Here is a 24987-nt window from a genome sequence, read left to right as displayed (position 1 = left end):
GCTGAGGCAAGACAGCTCTTGGCTCCCCGCGTGCAGGCGGATCCCCAGATGGTTCCTCCTCCGGCTGACCTACCGCCCCCGGGAGGGCCCAGAGGTGCCCGCGCCACGCATCCCGAGGCACGACAGCCCCGCTGGTGTACGATTCCACGTTGTCACTCACCCGCTTCCGCGTCTGCTTCTGATCTCCAGACACCGTCCTGACCACAAGAATTCCAGGGCGCCTTCTCTCTCCCTCCCTCCCTCCTCAACCATCAAAGCAAAACAAAAAAACTTTTTAGAAAACACCGGGACCACAGTAAACGCACAGACCGGAGAGAGAGCATCGGAGGACACGATCGCCTGCCCGGCCCCCGGAGGCGCGGTCAGCCTCGCACACTCCCTGCGGGCAGGCGTGCTGGGGGATCTCGTCTGGTTACCCTGATGTGCCGCTGCCGTTCTAAGTGCGTGCGTGTCCTTGTATCGTCTGACTTGTTTTTGTATTTGCAGGACTTAACATCTCTGTTTAATTTTGTTCCCCACCCTCAGTGCGGTCAGGAGGCGGTCTCCGTGCAATCCCGTCAGCTGCACAAGCCAGGGCCTCCCTTCCTCCCAGCCGGACGGCTCGCACCTCCACGCCAGGAAGCCTGGACGCGTCTGGGGCTTGGCTGGAACTGGTGCTGGTATCTTCCTACTTACGGCGTGTCAGTTTCTGGCTGAAATAGATGCGCTTTATTACGTTGAGAAATCATCCATATGTTCCTATTTTATGAAGACTGAACGTGGGGTTTCTGGCAAATGCCTTTTCGGCAACTATGGAGCACATGTCCTAAAACCAAGCCAGCCGGCCGGTGAGGGGGAAACCGCGGGCGTGCCCCAGCACACACGGCGGCATCGGCAGCCCGAGCCCCAGCACGCACACGTGACGCCCACACAACACAGTTGTCGCTCGCCCCCAGAGAGCTTCCCCTGTCCGTGCTCCGGGTCGGGGTCCGTGTTTGGAAGGCCTAGCGGAATTTCCCCCCAAACTGCCTCAGCCCCGTACGATTTCGGTCTCTTTTTGTTGGGGGAGGGCAGGAGCGGCTATTTTGTGACAACTTTGTAACTGTTTTCTTTAACGTTTCTATCTCTATTGCTTCTGGAGTCAGTACTGATAAGGTTGTGCTTTCCTAGAAAACAATTCATTCAGTTTATTTAAATTGAGCTATGATTCAACTTCCATTTATTCTTTTTAGATGGTTTTTTCCTTTCCTGTATTTTCCTTTACCAACGAGGTGAAGTTCATGCGCAGTCAAGGGCGTGAGCCCCACATGCCCAGCTCCGTGACCGTGGTGTGGGCACGCCTATGGGATGCCAGCCACCCCAGCAAGACTGGAAGGGGGCCCCTGCACGCCCCTTCTGGCCAGAAACTGCACGATCATTCTTAGTCCTCATTTGGGTAGTGACGTGTCTATTAATTTTTTACCAGAACTGTGAATAATTCATACGTTTTACTGGTTTTATTTCCGAGCACGAGCATTTGGATTTATTTATTATTTCCGCCATTTTTCACTTACTTACTAACTTCTGCTTTGATCTTTACAAATTCCTACTTTTTACTCTATTAGGGTTTATTTTGTTTTCCTTCTCTGAGTTCTTGAGCTGGGTCTTTAATCTGTCTATATTCATTCTTTCCTGTTCAATAATATAAATATTTAATCCACGAGTTTTCTTCTGAACTCCGCTCTGTTTCCCACGGGCCCTGAGATGTCTTTTGTAGATTCCGTGTACGTCCGCATGTCACTGCTGCTTCGACCCAAGAATTGTTGGAGACGGAGGTTTTGGTTCTGGTTTTTTTTTTTTTTGTTCCTATTGTTTTTCTGTCTGTTTGTTTAGGTCACCATTTCAAATTCCTCACCTCGTGTTCTGGTAAGTGTGCTGGTTACATCTATTTGAACTTAGGAAGGGTTTCTGTATTATCAATATGTGGTGAATTTTGGTGAATGTTTCCTATGAGCACTTTATAGCAAGAGTGTCTTTAGTTTGGGGGGTTAAGGGCTTTACATGAAACAGATTTTATCTTTCTATCGCTTATTCTCGACCCACTTGACAGACCAGGGATTACAAAGTAAAACAAATCCTCCTGCTGCTGGCGTCCTTGACAATTTCCTCCCAAATCTCTCCCCATTTTCGCTTTTTGAACACTGATGACGTATCTGTGGCCTATTCATCTCGTTTACTTTTTCGTGTGAAATTCTTGATACTTAGAGACGTCTGTACTTTTCGTTCTCGTGGTTGCTTTCGTAACTCTTGACAGGAGCCCTGCACTTTTCGGTTTCCAACGGTTCCTATCCACCTCCCGCAGAAGATTATCTGACGGGTTACGTGCGTCCAGCTTACGGTTTACCTTTCCTCGGTTCCATGTGCCTTGGCCGCGTGATGTTAACTTTAAATGCTTTAGTCTTCAGCCACGATGGGGTGAACACCACTGCCCTCCGGTCTTCTCCCTTCTTCTCCCTTCCCAAGAACTTCCATTAAATGGTAAACTGTGCGCCACCGGAACCCACGGCATCTGCCTGGTCCTGTCTCCTGACCTCCTTGCGCGTTTTGGTCTTCTGGCCCCATGGGTTCAGGTCTGGCCCTCAGGCCCTCTAGCTCCAGTTTAACCTGGGCTCCGGGACCGGGGACGCCCCGCAGCAAAATGTTCACAGATGACTCTCCTCTGCTCAAGGTCAGGTTGTTCATTCTTCCCCTGAGAACTTTTTCTACCATCTGGGTTGCTACAAAACTTCTGCGTTTTACAAAATTGTGTGACGTTGCTTTTATTACTCACCAGGAAGGTGACTTTTGCTTTCACTGTGACTTTCACTGTGGAAAGGACAATCCTGACCAGGCGACTCTGTGTGGCCTCCACATACCTTCTGACTTTGCTCTGCTGGGGGGGGGGGGGGGCGGGCCACGGGCACACCCCTGAGAGCAAACGCAAGCCCTTCCTCTCTGTCCCAGAGACAGACGCTCAGCCTTGTGGGCATTGACGGGCCCCTCCCGCCACGGCCGCTGCACCTGCTGCACCTGTCCCGGGGCGCAGACAACAGGTGCCCTGCCCCTCCCTGCGGCTGCCCCTCTAGCCCTTTCCCTGCGGCTGCAATTCTTGGCTCAGCCCCGCACGCCCCTGCTATTTCCACTGCTGAGGGCCGGCTCCCTCCCGTGAAGGGGCTTGGCTTTTAGCTGCAGTTCTGTTTGGCCCAAATTTAGGTTTGCCTTTTTTGGCTTTCATTCTTCTTGGTACTTTTGGACACCTTCCAGGAAGCAAGGAAGAAATGCTGACTTATGCTATAGTGTTTAAAGCAAAATAGGCCCTTTTAACTTGTAAGCTTGACTCATAACTGCTTCCCACTCGACCCCCTCCCGCCCGCTACAGCCCACACATGCCGAGGCCCCCGGAGCTGCCCGAGCCTGCCCTCCGAGCGCCCGCACCTGCCAGCCCCCAGTCTAGGGCAGTGGCCGGCTCCCGAGACACACGACAGGGTCTGCAGCTCAGTCCCCACCGCCACCCCCCCCCCCCCCCGGACCCCGTCAGACCCACCTCAGAGGCCGCCACCTCCAGCAGTCCTCCCAAACCGGGAGTGGCGGCCCCCGCCCATATTCAACCGTGTAATTCTAAGACTCGTGTGTGTGACTGTTTTCCTGCCGGCCTGGGAACTCCTGAAGGTGCGTATACCTCCGCTCACCTCTTAACCCAATTCCCAGCTCAGACGTGGCACGCCGGGGACGGTCCAGGCCCGCAGGCAGGGGCACAAGAGCGTCTGGGTGACCAGTATGCCAGTCCACGCCTGGTGCTCCCCTGGCATGCATGGCCGAGTGCCGTGCAGCCTTGGGGACAGCACGCGGGCCGGGCCTCCGCCAGGACGGCAGCTCCGGGCCGGCGAGCGGAGGCAGGGTGAACACACGGGAAAGCACACCGTCCAGGGAGAACACAGTCCGGCATTTGCCCCCCAGCACCCGATTTCAGAAAGTAAACAGATCGGTTATCAGTAAGAGGAAACCAGTCGGGCTCTGAAAGGGGTTGCCGGACGACGAACGTCAACGGCGCTCCCGTGGGCGCCTCGGGGAACAGCCCTCCACCCCCGCCCGCCCGTGAGCCCGGCTGGCTCTAAGGCCACGGCCTCTCCACCGGGGCCCCTCTGCCCCGTTCACGTGGGAGGGTGGTAAGAGGTGCTGGCACCAGCCGGGTCACACACAGGCTCAACCTCCATCTCCTCATCGGTCGAGTGGGGGTGATGCCTCCTGTTCTGGAGGTCTGAGCAGGAAGTGGGCCGCCCGAGAGGAAAATGCCCATCCGGGGGCCCAGCGCCCGCCACAGCCGAAGCCCCGTCCCGGCAGCACCCCAGGGCCCCACCCTTCCCCACCCTCAGGCCCGGCCCTGGGTCTCCCGGGGGCACAAGCATTCATCCTTTGTCTTTCAGTCAACAGGCGAAGCCACGCTGCTCTGACCCAGGCCCGGAAGAAGGGGCAATTGGAGATGCATTAACACTGCTGTCTGCAAACACCTGTTTCGTGCCTCACTGAGAAGAGTCTGCATTTGTAGCTTAAGACAAAGGAACACAGAGCTAACTGGATTGTATCTTCTAAGAGATTTGACAAACGACAAAACCCCGAGGGCCGTTCCGCGAGCCGCCCCGCACATGGGGGTCGGAAGGGAGGCGCCCCGGAGGGAGTGTCTGCAGGTGCAGCATGTGGCTCTGAGCCACGCGCCCGCGATGAGGACGAGGCCCTGGGCCTGCCACCGCCCAAGGGAGCCCCTCCGCACAGGCCGCGCTTCATCGCCACACCGGCCTCCCCCAGAGAGGCTCTTCTGCGTCTCCGACCTCTGAAGCCAACGCACACATTTACGTTCCTTCCTTCGGCTCGCCGTCCACATCAAGAGGCAGAATTAGCAGCGGGGCCGGCTCCAGACGACTCAAACGCCCAGGGAGCCCGGCCGCCGGCAGGCTGTGCTCACACCCTGGGACTGGTGGGCGCCCCTGGGGAAGCCCGATGTGCCCGTCTCGCAGCCACCGAGGGGCGCGGGTCAGCCACGCTCGGTCCACGGCCCCGAGGCTGCTGCTTCTGGTTCTGCGGGCGAGCACGCTGAGGCCAAAGAGGTAAATGTTCCTGGCATTTTCACAGCAAACCTGGAGCCCAAAGAGCATGGGGACCTGGAGGTGGCCCGCTGAGCACCGGTGTACTGAAGGTCCCACTGTCCCCAGCCCACAGACATACCCTACGACTCACCCGGAAGCAAAGGACGGCACGTGGCAGAGCATTCGTTCCCTCTACGCTCAAGCCACAGGCTGCGTGAGGAACACGTCGGCCTGCACAGAGCCCGCCTGTCTTACATGCTTTATTTTTAAGAGAGAAAGAGAGACAGAGTGCGAGCTGGGGAGGGACAGAGAGAGAGGGAGACACAGAATCCGAAGCAGGGTCCAGACTCTGAGCTGTCCGCACAGAGCCCGACACGGGGCTCAAACTCACGAGCCATGAGATCACGACACGAGCCGAAGCCGGACGCTCAACCGGCTGAGGCACCCGGGCGCCCCAGAGCCCGCCTGTCTACGCAAGGCACCGGGGACACCAACATTCTCTAGGAGGAGGAGCGGGCCCGGCTGGAGGCCGGCCGACCTCTACCATCCTGCCTTTTCTTTCCTTTCTCCGCTTCACACCATGGACGTGTGCTGCTTACTCAAACAGCAAGGAAACGCTAAAAATATCCGTTTATTGGCCCAGAGCCCAGGCCAGCATCCACCAAGAAGCAGCCGTCCCAGTCGGGCCTTTGCTTTCGATAGCAAACCACAGCTCGTGGCCCATGTGCCCGCACACGCCCCACCCACAGGTCCTCACCCTCCTCGAGGCACGAAGCGCACGTTTACCAATCCCTCGGGCTCCCACCCCAGGAACAGTGAGTTCCGGAGAGACCGCACCCCCCAGGCCGCCACAGCACCTGCGGACCCTCGCAGGGACCGGCGGCACTGAACCGTGCCCCCCGAACTACTGAGCACGTTGAGGTGTCGCCACCGTCCCGCTCCGGGGTCCCGGCTTGCGTTCAGGCGGGGCTGGGCTCTCCGCCTCTTCACCAGCTGCAGGCCCTGAGCCCAAACCGCAGGGAGGGCGCCCGCTCAAGGCGCCACCAGCACAGTACTGCGCGCCAGCAGACGCGTGCGGACGGCAGACAGCGGCGGGAAGTGCTGGAAGGCAAGGAAAGGCAGTCTCTGCAGCAGCAGGAAGTGCTGCCCTGGGGTCTCCACTGGTCTGCCCGCAGCCAGGGCTGTGGGGGCCTGGGCTCCCGGGAAGCACCCGCCCACCGCCCAGGGGACCGGGCCTCCTCGGGGCCTCGTGCCCGTGTCAGGGCACCCCAGCAGAGCTCGGGGCCCACTTACAGACACCTGGGAGCCAGGCCCCCACTCCAGCACGGATCAAGCCCAGGAACCGGGGCTCTCACCTGCTTGAAGTGTCCCCTAAACCAGGCGTCAGAACATTCCTGGCATAAAGGCCCAGCAGGCAGCACCCGCCAGTGCCACGGTGCACGGGCGGCCACGGGCCACAGGCACGCAGACAGGTACCTCCGCCTTGTGGTTAAGCACGTGTGCTTAGAGACCGCAGCGGGCTGCTCTCCTGCCCCTGACCTGGCCTGCCCCCTCCCTGCTGACGAGGAAACAAACCAGCCGGGACAGAGGCCCAAGAGCTGAAGGGCGCACCGCCTGCGGGACACCTACCCAACAGCCCCACGGCCGGCCGGCCGGCCGCTCTCCCCACCGCCCGAGCGGGAGCGGGGGTGCTGCTCGCCACCCCCAGAGTGAGAGGGCAGCTAGCTCTCCGGACTGCGTCCCCGGGTGGAGGCGGCCCAGCCCAGCGCGTCCAGCACCGAGCGAGGCCGGGTTGGGGGGGCGGGCAGCTTCTCACTGGTGCCAGCCGGGTATGGCGGCTGGGGGTGCGGTAGCACGGCAGGCTGGGGCGCTTCCTGCCCACGAGAGAGGCCGGTGGCAACGGGCAGAAGTGCCAGTTTCCAACACGCGGCCGAGCCTGGGCAGCAGCCGAAGCGGCCGGCTGCGCTGGGAACCGGGACCCTCGCTCCCGACAAAGCACAGATGCGGGAGTCCTACGGGTTCTGTGGGAAGGCTACGCCTCGCTCTGCTCACGGCGCAAGCGCGCCACATGAGAACCGGTGTCGCCGTGGTGCCGAGGCCCCGGAGCTCCAGCACAGCCCGCGGCGTGCTCCGCGCCCACCTCCACGCATGCACACGCGGACGTGAGACGCAGTCTTCTGGGTTACGTTCCTCCAGTCTCCCCGTTACCGGATTCCCAGGCTGCCGGTGAGTGTCGGCGTTTCCGAGTGCGCGGGTGGGGAAGGGGCCGTACAATTCACCTGCTGTCAAGGGTGCTGCTGACAGACCAGTGACAGACCAGTGACCAGGTCGCGACAGGGAGCAAAACCTTCCGAAGATCAACAAACCAGCCGTGTGTCTACGTGTTCCGTCTCCGTAAAGCCCACGCCCGGTGGCAGGAGCGGCACCTGACCCCGCACGGGGTGGGGGTGATTCCCACGACCTGTGTCCGCAGGACCACCCCCACCCCCAGCAACCTCCGAGCCCCAGACGGCCGAGAAGCGACGACCCAAGAGAAGGCTCCTGTGGAAGGGGCGCCCTAACCGCCCCCACCCCGTGGTGGGCCGGTCGTGGGACGACTCTGGGCCTGAATGTTAACCAAGTCCACACGGGTGGGAAGTTGCACCTGCTGAGGAACCACACCACTACCTGGGGCGCAGCTGGACGCAGACACACGCCGCCTGTCCACCCAGGTTCGAGGAGAGGCGCGCTCCGGGTGGGGGAGCGCCACGTGGCGGGAACAGCTCGCACGAAGTCACAGAGGCATCGAGGACACGGAGACGTGGGAGATCAACCACAAAGATCCTAACGTCAGGGATCCCGCTCACTGAAGTCAGGAAGACAAGCACAAGCTGGAGCCACCCCGGACGGGACGTCCGCGTGGACCCCGCGCGGTCCGAACTCCACACCAGCAACTGGCCACCAAACCCCGTCAGAGTCAGGTGTGGGAAGAAGGGGAGAAGCAGGCAGGTCTGTGGTGTGGAGGAGAGAGGAGGACACGGGACAGGACACGGTCTCAGAAGGCCACACCACTTCTAAAAGCCACCGCTCCTCGTACGAGGAGCCTGCAGATGTTAGTGGAATATTTATAGAGACGTGAAAATCCCCTTACCAAGACGGAGATGAATACAACAAAGGCCGCTAGCCCCCCAAAAGGGATCAGAAACCTACTCCCTACCCAAGTTCCCAGAGACCAAGACTCACGTCCCAAGCCCTCCCAAGGGCAAATCCGCCCAGGCTGCCTCGGGTGCTCCCCGGCCCCCACCCTGGCAGAGACTGCGGGCCAGGTCCGTGGGTTGCTTAGCATCCGGCAGCCAGGATGAGACCTGGGGCCACAGTCAGGAGATCGAGGTCCCATCACCACAGCAACGGCAGCAGGGAAGACGCCCTGACCAGGCCTGGGCACAAAGTGTAAGCTGACCCCAGCCCCGGACGATAAGATGAAGGCCCCGGCGTGAAACCACCCCTCAGACCACAAACTGTGGTTTCTTGCATGTGTCCCCGCACATCTATGTGTCATGGGAGGCTCTAAACCAAAAACACTCTCCCCGGCACCTTCTGGAAGAAATGCCCCGTGCTCTCAGGAGGCCAGGTACACAACAGGCTGGGGTGAACAGCTGGGCCACGGGACCCCGCGGCCAGGGCCGCCGCTGGGAAAGTGGAAGGCTGGGAAACACGAGGCAGGCCCGGTGGCCATCCCGGCTCACCGTCTTCAGGGAGTCCGGGACACGGCACAGCCCGGGCAGGGGAGGCAGACCCAGGAGGGCGGGGAGACCGCGGCAGCCAGACTCCACACTGCAGGGAGTGTGCAGGGGGCCCCCACAAGCGCGCAGCAGAACCCTGACCGGCGTATACAGGAGAGGAAAGACCTCAGATCGAGGATTGAACCATCACGAGGGACAAGAGGGAATTACCTGTCCAGCTGGGCTCCAAAGCGCCTAACTCCCATGGTAGCAGGCAGAGCACCCGGGGAGGCCAAGACCCAGAGCTGGAGATAATTAGCCCTAGAACAAGTGCTGCCCTGGGTCAGCCTGGAATGTCATCAAAGTGCCACCTGGCAGATCGGGCCATTTCTAAGGACCTTTGCCACGTTCCTGAACGAAGGAAGCTGGAAGGATTTTCACAAGAATACACAGGCATCCAGCATCCACCCAACACAGGTGTTAGACTTGGCACAGAATGACTGTAAACAGTCCACATAACTGAACTCCATACTTTTAAATATAAGGTATAGACAAGGAGAGAAAAGGAAACCACAGGCAAACTTTTCAGGGTTGCAAACAGCAACATCTGAGCTAAAAATGCACGGGTCACTCCAGTGGAAGACTAGTCCAGGGAGCTTGGAGACACAGCAGCAGGAATGATTCAGAAGGAAAAGAGCACATGTGAGCCATGGGATAAGTCCCAGCGTCCGAAATGTGGGTAACTGGACGCGGCCCAAAGGAGGCCTTTCCAAAGGACGAGGACAGGAAGTCCACAGAGCTAAAGAACGCAAGAAAGCCCAAGCACAAGGAACAAAGGAAGGTACATGAAGGACACAGAGGCACGTCGTCATCAAATTCCTCCAAGCAGTGATCAGTGATCACGAAACCACCAGAAAAGCCAAGTTACACGAGGACCCCGGGGCTGGCGACAGGGGTCCTGATGGAAACAAGGCGAGTCAGAGGCGAGTGGGGAAAACCTCCTTCAAGTCCTAAAAGGAACAAACATGGCCAGTGAGACAGGAAGTAAAAGAAACCGCCCACCTTTAGCTAGACCAAAAGGGGGAGCAGAGTCCCCGCTACTGACCTTAGGAAGTAAGGACAGTAAGATACAGACCCCGGGAAGTGAGGATGGTAAGACGCCGACCCTGGGAAGCGAGGACGGTAAGACAGCCCTAGGACAACTAGATGACTCAGACAAACTCCTAGAAACACACAAACTACCAAAACTGACTCAAGAAGAAATGGAAAATCTGAACAGGCCTGTGATGAGTAAGGAGGCTCAATTAGTAACTGAGGATCGCCCAACAAAGAAATTCCCAGGAACAGACAGCTTTACTGGTGAATGCTACAAACATGTAAAGTAACACAGAATTCCCAAAGTCTTCTAAGAAGCTGAAGAGGACAGAACGCTTCTCAGCTAATTTTATGAGGCCAACATAACCGTGATACCACAGCCAGAGAAGGCTAAGACCGATAATCCTTATGAACACAGCCCGAGAAGCTCTCAACAAGACAGCAGCTAACCAACCGGCAGCATCTGAGAGGGTCAGACACCACGACCAAGTGGGCTCTAAGCCAGGAATGCAAGAATGGTTCAACATAGAAAAATCAGTGAATGCAGCACACACCGCATTAACAGAAGGAAGAAAAAGCCACATGATCATCTCAACTGAGGCAAAAACACCAGTTGGCAAAAATCCAACGCCGTTTCGTTATAAAAATAACAAACTAGGAGTGGAATGCAACTTCCCCAACCTGACAGTGGGCATTCACTAACACCCACAGCAAACATCATACGCTACGACGCAAGACTGAAGCTTCCCCGTAAGATCAGGAACAAGGCAAGGACGCCCGCTTCCACCACTGCTATTCAACACTGCACTGGAGCTCCAGCCAGAGTAGTCGGGCAACGACAAGAAACAAAAGGCATCAAATCGGAAAGGAAAAAGTAAAGCTATCTCTATTCACAGATGACCAAGATCTCATAAACTGCAAACACTACGGAACTGACAAAAACTGCTGGAGTTAAAAGAATTCGGCAAAGTGGCAGGAAACAAGACCAACACACAAACACCAGCAGTGTATCTGCACGCTAGCAGTGAACAATCAACAAAAACGTTAAGAAAGCAATTCCATTCACAACAGCATCACAGAGAATAAAAACTTATGAATAAGTTTAACCAAGGAAGAAAGACGTGCATGCTGAAAACCATAAACACTGCTAACAGAGATCCCAGCAAACACAAATAAATGGAAAGACACTGTGTGTTCATGGGCTGGAAAATTCAATGTTGTTAAGACGGCAATTTTCCTCAAAGTGATCCACAGATTCCACGCAATCCCTGTTAAAATCCTGTCTTTTTTTGCAGGAATTGGGAAGCTGATAGTAAAAATTACATGAGATTACAAAAGATCCCAACAGCCAAGTGAATTCTGAAAAAGAAGAAAAACGCTGGAAAATGCACATTTACCAGTTTCAAACCTTACCACAAGTGACAGGGACCAAAACAGTGTGGTACTGAGAAAGGACAGACCTGTAAGTCAAGAGAACCGAACCGGAATCCAGAAGGAAACCCAAGCATCTCTCTTTCGGTGGGGGAGAGAACAGTCCTGGGACCACCGGATGTCCACGCACAAAACCATGAAGGCAGACCCCAACCTCACACCGCCTTCAAAAACCAACTCAAGATGATTAAAACCTCAGTTAAAGAACTAAAACTACAGAACCCTTAGAAGGAAACACAGGAGTAAATCTTTGCGACCCTGAATGTGGCAACAGTTTCTTAGGCATGACCGAGAGCATCAATGACAAAAGAAAAAAATAGACAAAACGGATAAAATCCAAACCCTGTGTGCACCCAAGGGCATGCTCGAGAGGCAGAAGACAATTCACAAATGACCCGATGAGAACCCAGTATACACGACGTAAGACGAGCCGCGCAGAACTCGTATTGCTCAACAAAAAGCCAGACGACCCAGTTTGAAAATGGGTAAAGGATCTGAACAGGCATTTTTCCGAAGAAAATACACAAATGGCCAACAAGCATGGGAGGAACAGCTCCACGTCACTAGCCATTAGGCAGATGCAAACCCAAACGACAACGAGACGCACCTCACACCCACCAAGAAAACAACAAGTGTTACGTCTCCTCTCTCGTTCCTGATGTTGGTCACCTGCACCTTCGCTCCCTTCCTTCTGGTTAGTCTGGCTGAGACTCATCAATGTTGTTGATCTCTGAGAACCAGAGTGTGGCCTTGGGCACAGAACTCACCTCCGAGCATGAGACCTACAGGGCGGGGGGGACCGACGAACACCGACAGGTAGAACTCTCCAAGGGATCGCTGCCCTGAACAGAAACAGACGAGAGCAGAGAACAGGACACGTGGCTCCCTGGCAGAGCTGCCCAAGCGCCAGGCTCAGCAGACCAGCCTCTGACCTGCCTGTCTCCTCTGGTGACAAGGTCCCTCCCTCTTGGAGAGGAGGCCTGGCTTGCCACACTCACTCACAGCTCCAAAGAGTCATGAAACTTTAATGCTAATGGCACTCACGGCCGGCTCACTAGTGCAGCATAACCTTTAAATAGAGGCCGCGTATTTCAGTTTCATTTGGGAAGACACAGTTTGATCCCAGGGCCTTACCCAGTTCCACAAAGCACTAGCCAGCAGGAAGAGCAGAGAAGTGTGCCCCACCTTGACACGATCCCAGTGAACCTGGCACTGTGGAGCGTGAGAGGAAGGATGCGTGCACCCCCAGGCCAGGGCACGGGAGGGTCCGTCCGCCTGGGCCACGGACCACAGGTGGTACTGACGGGACCAAGGCCCAGTGCATCCCAGGGACTCTCCCCAGAGCTCAGTCTGGGCAGGTGCCTCAGGTGTCCCAGAGAAGAGACGACACTGAGGTCAGAGTGGGAATCCTGGCCAAAGGCCACCTTTCTGCTCAGTTCTGGACCCATCACACATCCAGGAAGGTCCCTGTAGTGGCTGCTTCTTCTTGGGGAGGCGCGGGAGGGGCCGAAACAGACTGCCCTGGTTACGTTCCGCTCCGTCTGGAGGGACGCACCTGACCTGACAGGCCAGGCAGGCCACGGCAGCCACCGGTGGCTCTCCTGGGGAACTTGCTGGCAAGCACAGCTGGTCACCCGAGCTGGGACACGCCTGCACCCCAGAGAAAAGAAGCCCCACCGGAAGAAGTGTGCAAGCAGGACTTCACGCTACAGCACCATTCCCTACGCCAGCACATTTGGTAAGAAGATTCTAGGGACCCCTGCAGCCCACCCACCAGGGAACAGGCTGTGGGAGCGTCCTGGGGTGGGAGAGACCAGCCAGGGCGGCCTGGCAGCAGGTGACAGGCTCGTGGTGAGCGGAGGCAGGAAGGCCCAAGAGGCAGACCTGGAGAAATCCAGGGTTTTAGCGGGAAAAAACCCGAAAGCAAGCTGAAAGTCACCCGGGTCTGGAGGCAGTCTGGGCAACGTGCACCACCTGGGTGCAGAGGGGCGCCAGCAGCCCAGCGTGGTCTCTGCCGCCCCAGACCCAGCCGCACACAGTGGGCGGCCCATCCTGGGAACACGTGGGAGGTGTCCACGTGCTTCCGTGGGTCTAGGGGCTGGCTGAGGCTGTGAGGCCGCCTCCTCCGGGAGAGCAGTCGTTGAGAGGGGGGGTGGGGGTGTTAGAAAGTCCAGGAAAATCCCACGAGGGCAAACCCCCCTCCAGAAAACGCGTGCACGTAGCAGACACGTGGCCACGGTTCTGCAGGCTCTGGACCCCTCGACGTCGCCACGGGCGACCTCGGCGATGTTGAAGAGGAAAAGGCCTTGCCACAGAATGTCTTCCACCGAGGCTGCTCTGCCAGGTGGGGCTTACCGTGGGCCCCAGGACACCTGAGTTCCCACACTCCCCAGTCGGGAAGGCACAAGACAAGCCTGGCTCCAGAGGAGCAGGGCCGCCATGGCCGTCGTGCAAGCTTCCCCCGTGGGCCGTGGACCCGGGGGCCTCTCCACGGTGAAGGAAGCAGTGGCCAGACCCTGGCTGTCACAGAGCCCAGGCTGCCCAAGCCTCCGCAAAAGACGGTGGGTGCCAAGGGCAGGACCACGTCTGCCCGGCTCCCCAGGGACACGCCTGCAAGGCGTGCGGCAAGTGCTCGGAGAGGAACCACAGCAGCTAGTGAGGACGTGGCAGACTCACTGATACGGTCAGGAGCGAAATCACTCAATGCGGACACGACAGGAACTGCCAGCTGAGAAGGACCTAAGCCAGAGAAGGTCACTGCCGAGGCTCGAGACGTTCAAACGATACAAAAACGTCTTACTTAGAACCGGGCCGAGCGTGAGAAGGTCTGTCGCGGAAGACGCCCCCCGCTGGAAGGAGCCGCGTGGCTTTTAAAGATAAAAAACCGGGGCGCCTGGGTGGCTCAGTCGGTTAAGCGGCCGACTTCAGCTCAGGTCACGATCTCGCGGTCCGTGAGTTCGAGCCCCGCGTCGGGCTCTGGGCTGACAGCTCGGAGCCCGGAGCCCGTTTCAGATTCTGTGTCTCCCTCTCTCTCTGACCCTCCCCTGTTCGTGCTCTGTCTCTCTCTGTCTCAAAAATAAATAAACGTTAAAAAAAAAAATTTTAACAGAAAAATAAAAAATAAAAAAAATAAAGATAACAAACCAATTTCTATGTGTGGCTGAGACCCTCACCATGCCTCAGCTTTGTGGGCTGGGGCTGCGGGGCCTTCCCTCTCCTCCAGGGGAGCGCCAGCCTTCTCTGGCGTCCCTGACCCCACAAGGGGCCCGGTGGGCCTCGTGGTGAACCTGGGCCACCAGCTGGGCGAACAGCAACGTGCGAGTGATGGAAACGATAAACCAAACTCAAGAGAAGGCCGGGAGGCCAGAGGCTGCGAACCGGAAGTCGGCAGCACAGAGCGTCAGCAGCGCAGGGCAGAGGACTCCGCCGGGAGGCCCGACCCGCGACCTCCACCCTCACGCGGGACAGAAGACACGAGGGTATCTAAGACAACACTGACGAGGGAAATAACCGAAGGGTCAGCCCTTCCACAGGCTGGGGCTCTGGGGACTTTGACAGCACGTCTCCGTGGTCCAGACAGGAACAGGCTGAAGCGTTCCCTCCGCACTGGGGAGTTTCCTTCTCCTTTTGGGAACGATCCGATTAAGAGCCAGAAATAACACAAGCAGACATTTATTTCCTAGGCTAGGAGACCATCTTCTCGGACCCCTGTCCCCAAAACACAGACGGATCCCCGTGAGGTGATAGATCACCAACCTCGTTAGGTCTTTGCAAGCCTGGAGGAACCAAAAAGACCGGGCCCTGCTCAGGGAGAGGGGCCCCCGCTCGGGGAGAGGGGGCGGGCGGGTCGCAAGCTGCCTCCCCCCACGTCCACATCCCGTCACTCAGCAAATACTTTACAACCAAGTCCAGGGCCCGGCCCCGTGGCACCGCGACGTCCATGCAGGCCGGCTGGCGTGAGCAGGCCTCACGGTGCCCACAGGCCTGCGGCCCGGCCGCCACTGCACCTGTCCCCTCATCTGAGTCATGGCGACAACCCCGGCACCAGGGTCTGCCATGAGGGCTAAGAGGGATGGTCCGGGTACAGCCGCGAGCACAGCCGGGCACACGGGAGCGCTCGGAGTTCAGTGGCTGCGGCGTGACCGAAAACGGGCCCACAACAAGGATGACAGCCATGGTGACGGTCACAGGCCCACAAGTGAATGTGGAATGGGAACATGACGTGTCCCTATGAAGGGGAAGCAGAGGACGTTTAACTCGAGCTGAGGGAGGGCTCGGCCCTGAGGGACAGAAAACACATTCCAGGGGGTGGGAGCAGCACGGGGGCGACGGGAAGGTGAAGGAAGCTGCATGAGGGGGCCTAAGTGAAGACACGCGTGCGGAGAGTCAGAAGGGTGCCCAGAAGCGGGACTCAGATACTCGCGGGACCTGACAAATACGGTGTCGGGACACAGACGTGTTGAAAGTTGTCCAGCCCGGGGTGCGTGACCCCTTCTCTCCCTCAGGAGCCTCATCCGAAGACAGGACTGCGGCGGCCAAAGGCGGACAGCCTCGAGCTGGCCCCTACCGGGGCCCAGTGTGGAGCAGCACCGTGGGGAGGAGGGGACCCAGGGCTGGAGTCTGGACGCCCACACGCTAGGCCTCGGGGGACAGACGAGCCAGTGTGGCACGGGCAGAGGGCCCCACGCCCACATGCCGCCCTGCCCCCAGGCAGCCCTTGGGGCGCGGCGGCCAGCTCCGCGTCCCTCACTCACCCAGAGCCCTCCGGCCCTGAAGCGCCTGCTGGGGACTCTGCTCTTGGGGGTGGCCCTGTGCCCCCCAGGTCAGCTCGACGCTAAATTCTAAAGAGGCTTCGTCGAGCCCTTCTCCCAAAACCAACTCCGCAGCTCCCACTGAGCCGGCCCAGGCGCTCGCCCCCGGGAGCCAGCACCCAGCAGTGAATCTGGGCGGCTGCCGGGCAACGCGCCGGCAAGGTGCGCTGGCCACGGCGTGGGTGGGGGGCCCGACACAGCCACTCCCAGGGCGTCCGACGGCCCTTCAGTCTGTGCTAACGTGGGTCAGCGCAGTCAGGGACACGAGGGACAGGAGTCCCGGAGGCCCAGGCAGAGGCGTGCGGTGGCCGCAAAGTCACTGGAGCTGGAACCCGCTGGAACCCAGGTCTCTGCCTCCTGAAGAGTAAGGCCAGGCGCCGACGGGGCCACGCCACAGGGCTCCGGGAGCTCACGTCTGCACAGCTGTCAGAACGGCGCCCAGCTGGCCGTAAGGCCGCGTAAGCGTGCGTCAATAAGCTGCCGCGATCACCCCGGTGCTCGGGACACTCAGGAGCAGGTCGTGAGGTTGATTTGGGTCTGGCCCCGGCTACAGACACCAGACCCAAATCAACCTCACGACCTGCTCGCAGACTCGGGGTGCTCGCTCCAGGCCACGCACTGGACACACAAAGATGATGAGGACGTCGCTTTGACACGGGAGAAGACAACACGGGCACCAAGCACCACCGGCCAGCCAGCGGATCCAGCGAAGGCCTGTCTCCTCCATGGCTCTGCCGAGGAAGCAGGACAGCCAGGGGGACATGGCAGGGGACACGGCCAGGGACATGGCCAGGGACACGGCCAGAGGGACACGGCCAGGAGGAGGACACAGCCGAGGGGACACGGCCAGCAGCTGGCATAAAGCTGCAGAAGCAACAAACACCGGGAGACGCCGGGAGTGAGTGGAGGCGGGCAGGACCAGGACCCGGGACATGCACAGAACAGTCCAGACCATCCCAGTCGGCTCAGAGCAGATGGCCAGGCAAGTGCAGCAGGTCAAGCCCGGGTCAGGCTGGGGACACGGCCGCTGCGAGAGACTGACTCAGATGGTGGCTCAGGAAGGCGAGCTCCCTGCAGCCTCCGGGGCCGGGTCCCCCCTCCCCCCCACCCCTCCTATAGCTCCTGGAGCCTGCTGTCTCGGGCCCTGATGCCTCCCTCTATCATGCCGGGCCCCAGCGGCGGGACACAGACACTGCTCTGCGGGCACAGAGCCCTGCGAATGAACAGGCTGACCCAAACCCAAGATGGCCACCAGCCTCAGGGACACAAGTCCTGCTGGTCCCTGCAGCGATGTCCCCCATGAGCTTTCCTGACTCGCCCAGCACGGATGAAGTTCTCCCATCAAAGCGGGTGGGGGGGGGGGGGTCTCCCAACCCTGGCTTGGTCCCGTGGCAGCACGGATCCAGGACGTGAAATGAGTCACTGTCAGTCGGAGAACCAGGAGGTTCTTGTAATAATTTTCCGGAAGGCAGCTGGCAACGCTGGCAGGCTGCGATAAGGCCAGGTTCTCGAGCGGCAGGCACGTACGGATGCTGGCTGCCAGCACTGAACAATGGAAGCTCACACAACCCCTTCTGCCGACTTCCTGGCCCTCGATGCTGCTTTCACAGTGACAGACGCATCAGCAGGCACACACGGGTGTGCGTGCCCCTCGCAGAGCTGAAAATCGGCTCTCACTGGCATCTCCCGTGATCCGCGCACCAGCCCCTCAGGGCCACAGCCAGCGAGCCTGGCGTCTCAGGATGAAAACCGCGGGCAGGGAGAAGCTCGGTGCGGGCCCAGAGGGCCGCACGCTCGCTCACAGATGTTGCCCTGCCCCAATGGGACGCCGCCACACCTCGGAGCCCCCCAGGGAGTGCCCGACCCGCCAGAGCCCCTCCTGGCTGACCCTGCTGCGCAGGCCCAGAGGCTGGCAGTGGGAGCCTGCGGGAGCCATAGGGGGGAACGGTATTCAGGGTGGATGACTGCTTAGTTCCCAGAGTCGTGAAGGCGTCATTCCCCCTTAAATCGGAAAATACATCTTCCATCCTTGCTCCCTGGAGTATGTAAAATATTAGAGGGAGTTTGATAGTTATAATCAAAAACCTCATTTCTTCAGCCACCGCCGGCCGTATCTAATTAGGGTGAGGGATGTTAACGATACAACTATGGCCCAGGACATCTTTCCTTGTGATATTAATTGCACTTAAAGAGAAAAGCCTGAATGATGCCATGCTTCCTAATTAGCACAGGTTTGCTAATTAATAACAGAAAGGCAAACTGTCTTTGTCTTGTCATCTGCAATTAGCTACAGAGGTTTAAGTTTTTCTTTTTTTCCTCTCCTTCCCTAAGTAGCGAATCAACTTAGGGCCAGAAAACAGCAGGCTGGGAGAGGGGGCCCGGGAACCGGGCGTCCCTGACCCAGACAGACAGTGGCCACGGGTGCCCCTGGCCAGAGCCATCGCCAACACCGTCACCGAAACCGCATGAGGGCCGCGGAGCCAGATCCAGGGTCACCTCGATCCCCGTGTCACTGCGAGCTCCGGCCCCGGCCCCACGTGGGGCCTCACTCTTCCTCCCACGCCAACCAGGGCCCACGGCAGGGACAAAAGTCCCTCCTGACCCGCTGGGGGCCCAGCCGGCCGGAGGAGGTGGACCCAGGGCCTGGGGAGGAGGCAGGGAGAGGAGAGGCTCGCAGGCCTGAGTGAGCACCTGGACCCACACTGGCCCGGCCACTGCCATGTCTGTTCTCCCTCCAAGTGGGAAGGAGAATACAGAAACACGCGGGAAACAACTCAGATGACACAACGGAGGCAGAGAGTAAACCCACGTGAATGACAGACGGGTCAACAAGGAATGCTGGCTGCAGAGAACTCAGACACTCAGGGCACGGGACGCACCCACAGGGGCCCCCAAGGCGCAAAGACCAGCGGGGCCGACGTGCACTTTGAACAACACGTGTGTGACAGCAGGATGTGCTCCTGATGGGGGCAGCCGCCCTCCCTGGGGGCCCGGCTCCTGGGTGCTGGAGTGGCCTGGGAGGGCTCGAACCTGAGACTATGCACGCCGGCCCCCGGGACACACACATGTCCAGGTGCTTTGCTGGCCTCGCCTCGGGAGCTCGGACCCCAGGGCCAGGCACCCGGCACCCGGCATCCACTGGCCTCTCAGACGCCCAAGTTTCTCTCCGGCTTTGCCCTCCCCAATCTTCCCATCCTACCCGTGACTCCCTCACCTGCCTCCCAGGCCACCCTGCCATCTCTGACTGCTGGACTCATACTCTCCCTGCGTCTACCTCTGCATGGCCAGTGGAACCACTGCCCACCATGCACCCCTGCAACGCTCCCTCACCCCCACCCGTCAGGGGCTCTGAGCACAGCCAGCCTCAGGCGGCTGCTTCCTGAGTGTTCCATTGCCCTGCGCTATGGCCGAGAGCAGTGCTAAGACAGGACACTCAGCGGCCAGGGGGACAACTGCAGGACGGACGAAACAAGTCCAAGGGCGTGGCATGTCCCCTTGGGGGCCACTCTTATTTTGCAGGTGAAGGCCAGGTGACCTGCTCAAAGTCAGGGACCGACAAGGTAGGACACCACACTAGGAACCCTGAGCTGCGCTGTGCACCCCAGGGCCCACCCCAACTCCTCACCCCACAGCCCCGATCTCAACTGGATGGCGTGCGTCCTGGGGTGGGGCAGTCCCAGCACACCTGTAAATGTGGCCTGTGGCCCTCCTGTGACCCTGGTGGCTAGGTCCCCACAGAGGCCAGACCGTGGCCGCAGCAGTGCGACGGGCCTTGCGGCTTGTGTGGCACAAGGGCGCGGTCCGTCCCACAAGGTAAGGAAGCCATTTGGTACTGGGCACCCAGGCCAGGGTCGGCGGTGCCTGCCCCCTGCGCCCACCCAGCTCTGCACGCAGCCCCGGGGGGCGGGGGTGCAGGGCAGACGGGGGGATGGTCCCAGGAGAACACGCAGAGAGGAAACCTGCCAAGTGGCTGGGGGGCTCCACAAGCTCAGCAGGGGAACGGGGGCTGTGGAGCCCGGTGGCCACCTCAGGGTGCACACCCTGGGAGGTGGGGCTGCCGTGGGCCGGCCGCTGGGGACAGCCTGAGGACGACGTGGCCGTGGGCGCCAAGGCACGGATCGCCAGGCCGCGGGCCCTGCACCGCTCAGGACGGTGTGCAAGTCTGCTCTATGTTGGATGGGTCACGACCTAGGGCACCAGGTGCGTGGTCGGCCCCGTGTCAGAGTGAACCAACGGACGGCCCCACACCAGCCCGCCGCTGGGGACTCAGCACCCGGCTTCCAAGCCCCACCACACCCTTTCCATTCCCACTGGTGTTTCTGACGACAGGAAGGGCCGTGGCCATCAGGGACCCCCAGGCTTGCACCTGACGTGATCTCCTCACACCCAGGGTCTAAGGCACCCCCACCCTGAGCTCCCTGTGGACACAAAGACCACCACCGAGGGACTCACCATGTCTGCTCTCTGCTTCTGGCCTCCCAGCTCCTCCAGGGCCTGGGACAGCTGAGCCTTCAAGACAAGACAGAAAGCAGGGTCAGTGGGCCTCCCGCTGCCCCTCTCCACCGCCCACGCTGCCTGCTGCGCACAGGGGCCCCGGGGGCGAGGAGGTGGCCCTACGTTCCCACCGTTTGGAGGAGGTGACTGGGGTGGCCAGCAGACACACGCAAGCGCACGCCCACACCTGCTGCCCAAAACAGCGATGCAGTTACACGCGTGGAGACGACCGGGGTGTGGTTTCCACGCCCCTGCAAGAGTGGGGCTGCAATCCACCTCCTCCTGGAGAGCTCACATTCTGGAAGAAGCAATCAGGGGGACTTTCCCAACAAGACCAACACCCAGGAAAATCCGGGACACCCCCCAACCAGCAGGACCGTCCCGGGGGCCCGGCCCGTACTGCCCCAGGCAGAGAGGCAAAGGAGGTTCCCGACCGTGGGAGCCGACGGAGGTGCCTGGCCAGGTCCCAGGGACCCAGGCGGGAGCTCAGGGGTAGCCGCGCGGGCCTGGGCAGTCCAGCCGGCACGCTACGTCTCCACGGACGCCACCGTGGAACAGGGAGCAGACCAAAGTCCAGAGCGGCCCCCCGGCGCCCAGAGCCGGGCCAGGCACACCTGGGCGCTGCTGGCTCACGTGTGCGCCGAGTCTCGACGCCCATGAGCGTGGTCTGCGTGGCTCGCCCGTGGTCCTGCACCGATGCCTCCTGAGCAGCAAGAGGCCAGGAAATGCTCACACGGGGAGAGAAAGAGGCCTCCGTCCTGCCCGGAAACAGTGAGCGCAGGTGTACTAAGGGAGTTGAGGGGCCGCTACTTGGACACCGCCAGCGAAAGGCTGAACCCACCTCCCTGAAGAAGCACCGGGCTTGCTGGGGACCTGGCGGCAGCCACAGGGTCTCTGCCACACAGCAGACCCTGTCCTTCCTGGAGCAGCAGGGGACGGACACACAGCTGTCACCCCTGCCGTGACTCTCAGGACACGCTGGAGGGTCCCAGGACGCAGCTCCCGAGGCGCGCAGGGAGAGGCCGGCGGCACCGGGTCGTCAGGCCGCGGGAGACGCGCGTCTCTCGTGACGACGTCCGCGTGCGCCAACCCTTCCGAGGAGGCCAGGGCTCCCGCTAAAAGCTCATGGGTACGTTGCGAGCCCGTGCGAGCCCAGAGCGACATTCTCAGGAGAACCGAGAACGGGGCAAGCGCGGGAGGCACAGAACCGTTGCCACGGCACGGCAGCCCCCAAATCCAGCTATGAAACCCAGCTGAAAACCTGAAACTGCACACCAGCTTCAGGACCGAGCGCTGGGCTTGAGGCCCCGTCCCGTGGCGGGGAGGGTTAAAAACCAGGGAACCGCTCGGGAAGGTGATTTGGCTTTCCCCTCTCGCTCAGCGACCCAGCCCACGATGCGCTCCCAGGAAACCGAACCGTGTGCCCAGCTGATGGGCGCAAAACCGCCCCTGCCAGCACCGCAGAGCTGAGATCTGAAACTGCCGGCTGCCCCCTGCCCCCCCCCCCCCCCCCGGCAGGGGTGACCCAGCACACTGTGGCGCGGCCGTGCACACAGAGGTGCGGCCGGCGGCCCCCGTGCGAGGTCAGCCGGGAGAGGCGGAAAGCACAGGGCCGCGTCTGCCCGTGGCCACGCCGGGAGCCGGCCACACGCCTGCACGCACGCTCGGCGAGCCAGCCACAGAAACGCAGTGGTGGCCACCGGGACGTCCAGGCCGCAGAGAGGGCCCCCCGGCCAGGTGGTGAGGCCAGAAATCCGCCGACGTGTGCGGGACACTTCACTACGGCCTCTGCGAGGACACAGGTGAGCCAAGGCCCGGACGCCAGGATGAACAGGCAGAGGCCGATCCACGATGCTCCGCGCTCCGCTCAAACTCCCAGCCGCCGTGTGAAGCGGACCCAGGCGGCGTGCTTCTCGGGCGTTCGCGTGACCCGGGCTATGAAACAGGGCTGCTATACGATAGGGAGCATGAGGGCAGCAGAGACACCCAGAAACCAGAGTAACTGGCAGAAACCTGTCCGGAGGAGCGTCCAGGCGGCGTCGGGAAACGAGCACTCGCCTCACGTCCCTGAGGCAGACGAGCCTCGAAGCAGTTTCAGGAAAACTCAGGCCGGGGAGGGAGGCCGGGAGGCCGACGCCGGAGGGACTGGCCACGCTTCACGCGTCCCACAGACGCAACAGGACGGCGGGGGGCACCACCCCAAGCCGCCGAGCCAGGGAGAAGGGAGGCGTCCAGAAGTGCAGGGGCCGTCCCGCGCAGAGGGCGGGGGTGCAGAGGAGCGGTCCCGGCAGCCCACCGCCCCTGAGTGACGGGCTCCGATGACCCAGCGTGGGCCCCGGTGAGACGCCTGGTGGACGGCGGCCGCTCTGCGAGCTCTCCCAGCAGGAAACGCGGGCCTTCCTAGCGCGCCGGCCCCGATCAAAACATCTGATGCCACACAGGCCTCCTCCGGTGCTTGGCACCTCTTCCGTAGACCTCCCCCACCCCAACAGCACACGTACGTGAACGTGCCCCCCCGCCCTCCCCAGAGCACGCTAAGGCGAAGCGGTGCGGTCAGCGACCAGGCCTAAGTCACAGTGGCCCACGCGGACGAGGCGCCCGTGTGGCATGCCAGCCATGTCTACCCACCCCGCGGGAGGCCCGGCCCGGACACCACGATCCCCGGCACCCGCCGAGGTCCCACCAGCTCCAACACGCTGGCCTTTCCGGAGGACTGAGAAGGGGACACGACACAGGCCGCTGGTCAAAGCCCATCCACTGGGCTTCAGCCGGTCACTCGTTCTGTGGTACTGTCCCTACAGGCGTCACCGCACCCGTGCAGGCACGTCCGGGGCAGCTGGGGAACACGGCCGGGAGCAGCACCGGCCGAGGCGGGGGGTGGACACGATTCCGCCCGTGGGGTCCCGTCTTCACACACAGCAGCTGCTTGCTGGGCCGGCCTGTCCGGCAGCACCGGCCTGGCCCTGCGGTGACTCGCTCCGGTCGCGTCCCTGACACTTGTGCTAGAGCCGGGCTGTCCCCTGAGCAGCAGAGCGCCACCAGGCCACCCACACGCCCCCTGGGCTGTTCCACTCACAACACCCGAGGAGCTGAGGCCGCACAGAGGGCCAGGCTCACGGCCCAGGAGAGGGGGACGTGCGCCTGGTGCGCCCGAAGCCCCTGGACAGGTGCATGAGGGCTGGGGGCCGGGGAGCAGTGGTCACTGCCCGTGTTCTGGAGGGAGTCCAAGCGGGGCACACACACTGCAGTTTCTGGCCAGGCTCCCAGGAGGGGCGGCTTCCTCACTGCAGCTGGCGATCACACTCTGGGGACCTGGGCGGGGGAGGCGGGGTGGGGGGGTGGGTGCTGCAGGAGTACGCGTGTGTCCTCCACCCAGGCAGGACCGCGTGCCCTGCACGGGACTCAGGTGTCACTCCCGTGACCCTGCTGGCCCCTGGCCCGCCCGTGACCAGTGACCTCACACTGGTGCTCGTCCTGCACGCCGGGGGGTCCTGAGGTGATGGCAAGAGGGGGGCTCTGCAGGCACAGAGCTGGCAGGGGGCTCAGAAGGGAGGCGGGGGCCAGGGAGCAGCAGGCTGGTCCACAGGGCCGGTCGCAGTGACAAGGCTGGAGGCACCACCTGCGGGGAACAGACGCCCGCAGCAGCCGCGGGAGGCCCCGGACCCTGGAGCTGCAGCCCAGCCGACCGGGGGTCTGCAAATCAGAGGGGCTGGCGGGAGTGTCTGCGCGTGGAGGCAGCACGCCCGGGAGCACGCGTGAGGGGGACAGGGCGTGCGGAGAGGCTGGGGTGGCCACAGAGCCGCGTCAGCCCAGCAGCTCACACGGCACTTCCCGGTTCGGGGACACGTCCTCCGGCCGGGCCCCCGGGTGGCCGCTGCACTCAGACTCGTGCCCCAGGCCCACGCGCCACTTGTGACAGGCAGAGGCTGCACCAAGACCTCGCGTGGCTATTTTTACCCAGAGGTGAGAAGCTGCTATGTATGAAGAGCCAGAGCCCTGCCAGCGCGGGAGCCCGGGCACGGCCGAGGGGCAGTCCCCGCAGGCCGCGACAGGCTGCCGCAGCTGGCCGACCAAGCCGGGAGGACACGAGGACACCTGGCCAGGAGGAGGGGAAGTCAGAGCCCACGGAGGGGGCACCCCCAAAGTCGCAGGGCACGTGCAGGGAAGGAGCCGGAGGCCTCGGGCCGCAGGCCCCTCTGCTCCACCACACTTGCGGGTCTGCGGGCCCCGCCGGGTGCAGGACCCAGACCCACTCGTGCTTTCTGCCCAGCAGAGACCACGAGGGGCGAGCAGAGCCGCCCGCACCCCCAGCGTGGATGGCAGCCACAAAACAGACCCGCGGGCACCTTAAGCGGGCAGCCTGCTCACAGGGCCAGG

General features: G+C 61.1%; 1 protein-coding gene across 5 annotated transcripts in view; it reads right to left on the bottom strand.

Annotated features, from left to right (window-relative positions):
- The window catches only part of MAD1L1 (mitotic arrest deficient 1 like 1), a 319021-nt gene that overhangs the window by 116108 nt on the left and 177926 nt on the right, over positions 1–24987 (bottom strand). For 3 of the 5 annotated variants that reach the window (XM_027042376.2, XM_027042378.2, XM_027042381.2), the window contains one exon: positions 20569–20625. The exons of 1 other annotated variant lie outside the window; for it this stretch is intronic. In XM_027042376.2, coding sequence (XP_026898177.1) covers positions 20569–20625 — 57 coding nt within the window. Of the gene's footprint in view, positions 1–3686; positions 4061–20568; positions 20626–24987 lie in introns of those variants that run through there. One more of the 5 variants, XM_027042384.2, reaches the window with a different exon arrangement.

The sequence above is a fragment of the Acinonyx jubatus genome, chromosome E3 (assembly GCF_027475565.1).
Source record: "Acinonyx jubatus isolate Ajub_Pintada_27869175 chromosome E3, VMU_Ajub_asm_v1.0, whole genome shotgun sequence".
Lineage (NCBI taxonomy): Eukaryota > Metazoa > Chordata > Mammalia > Carnivora > Felidae > Acinonyx > Acinonyx jubatus.
The sequence above is the reverse complement of the archived record's forward strand: the minus strand, read 5'-3'. Positions and strand labels throughout refer to the sequence as shown.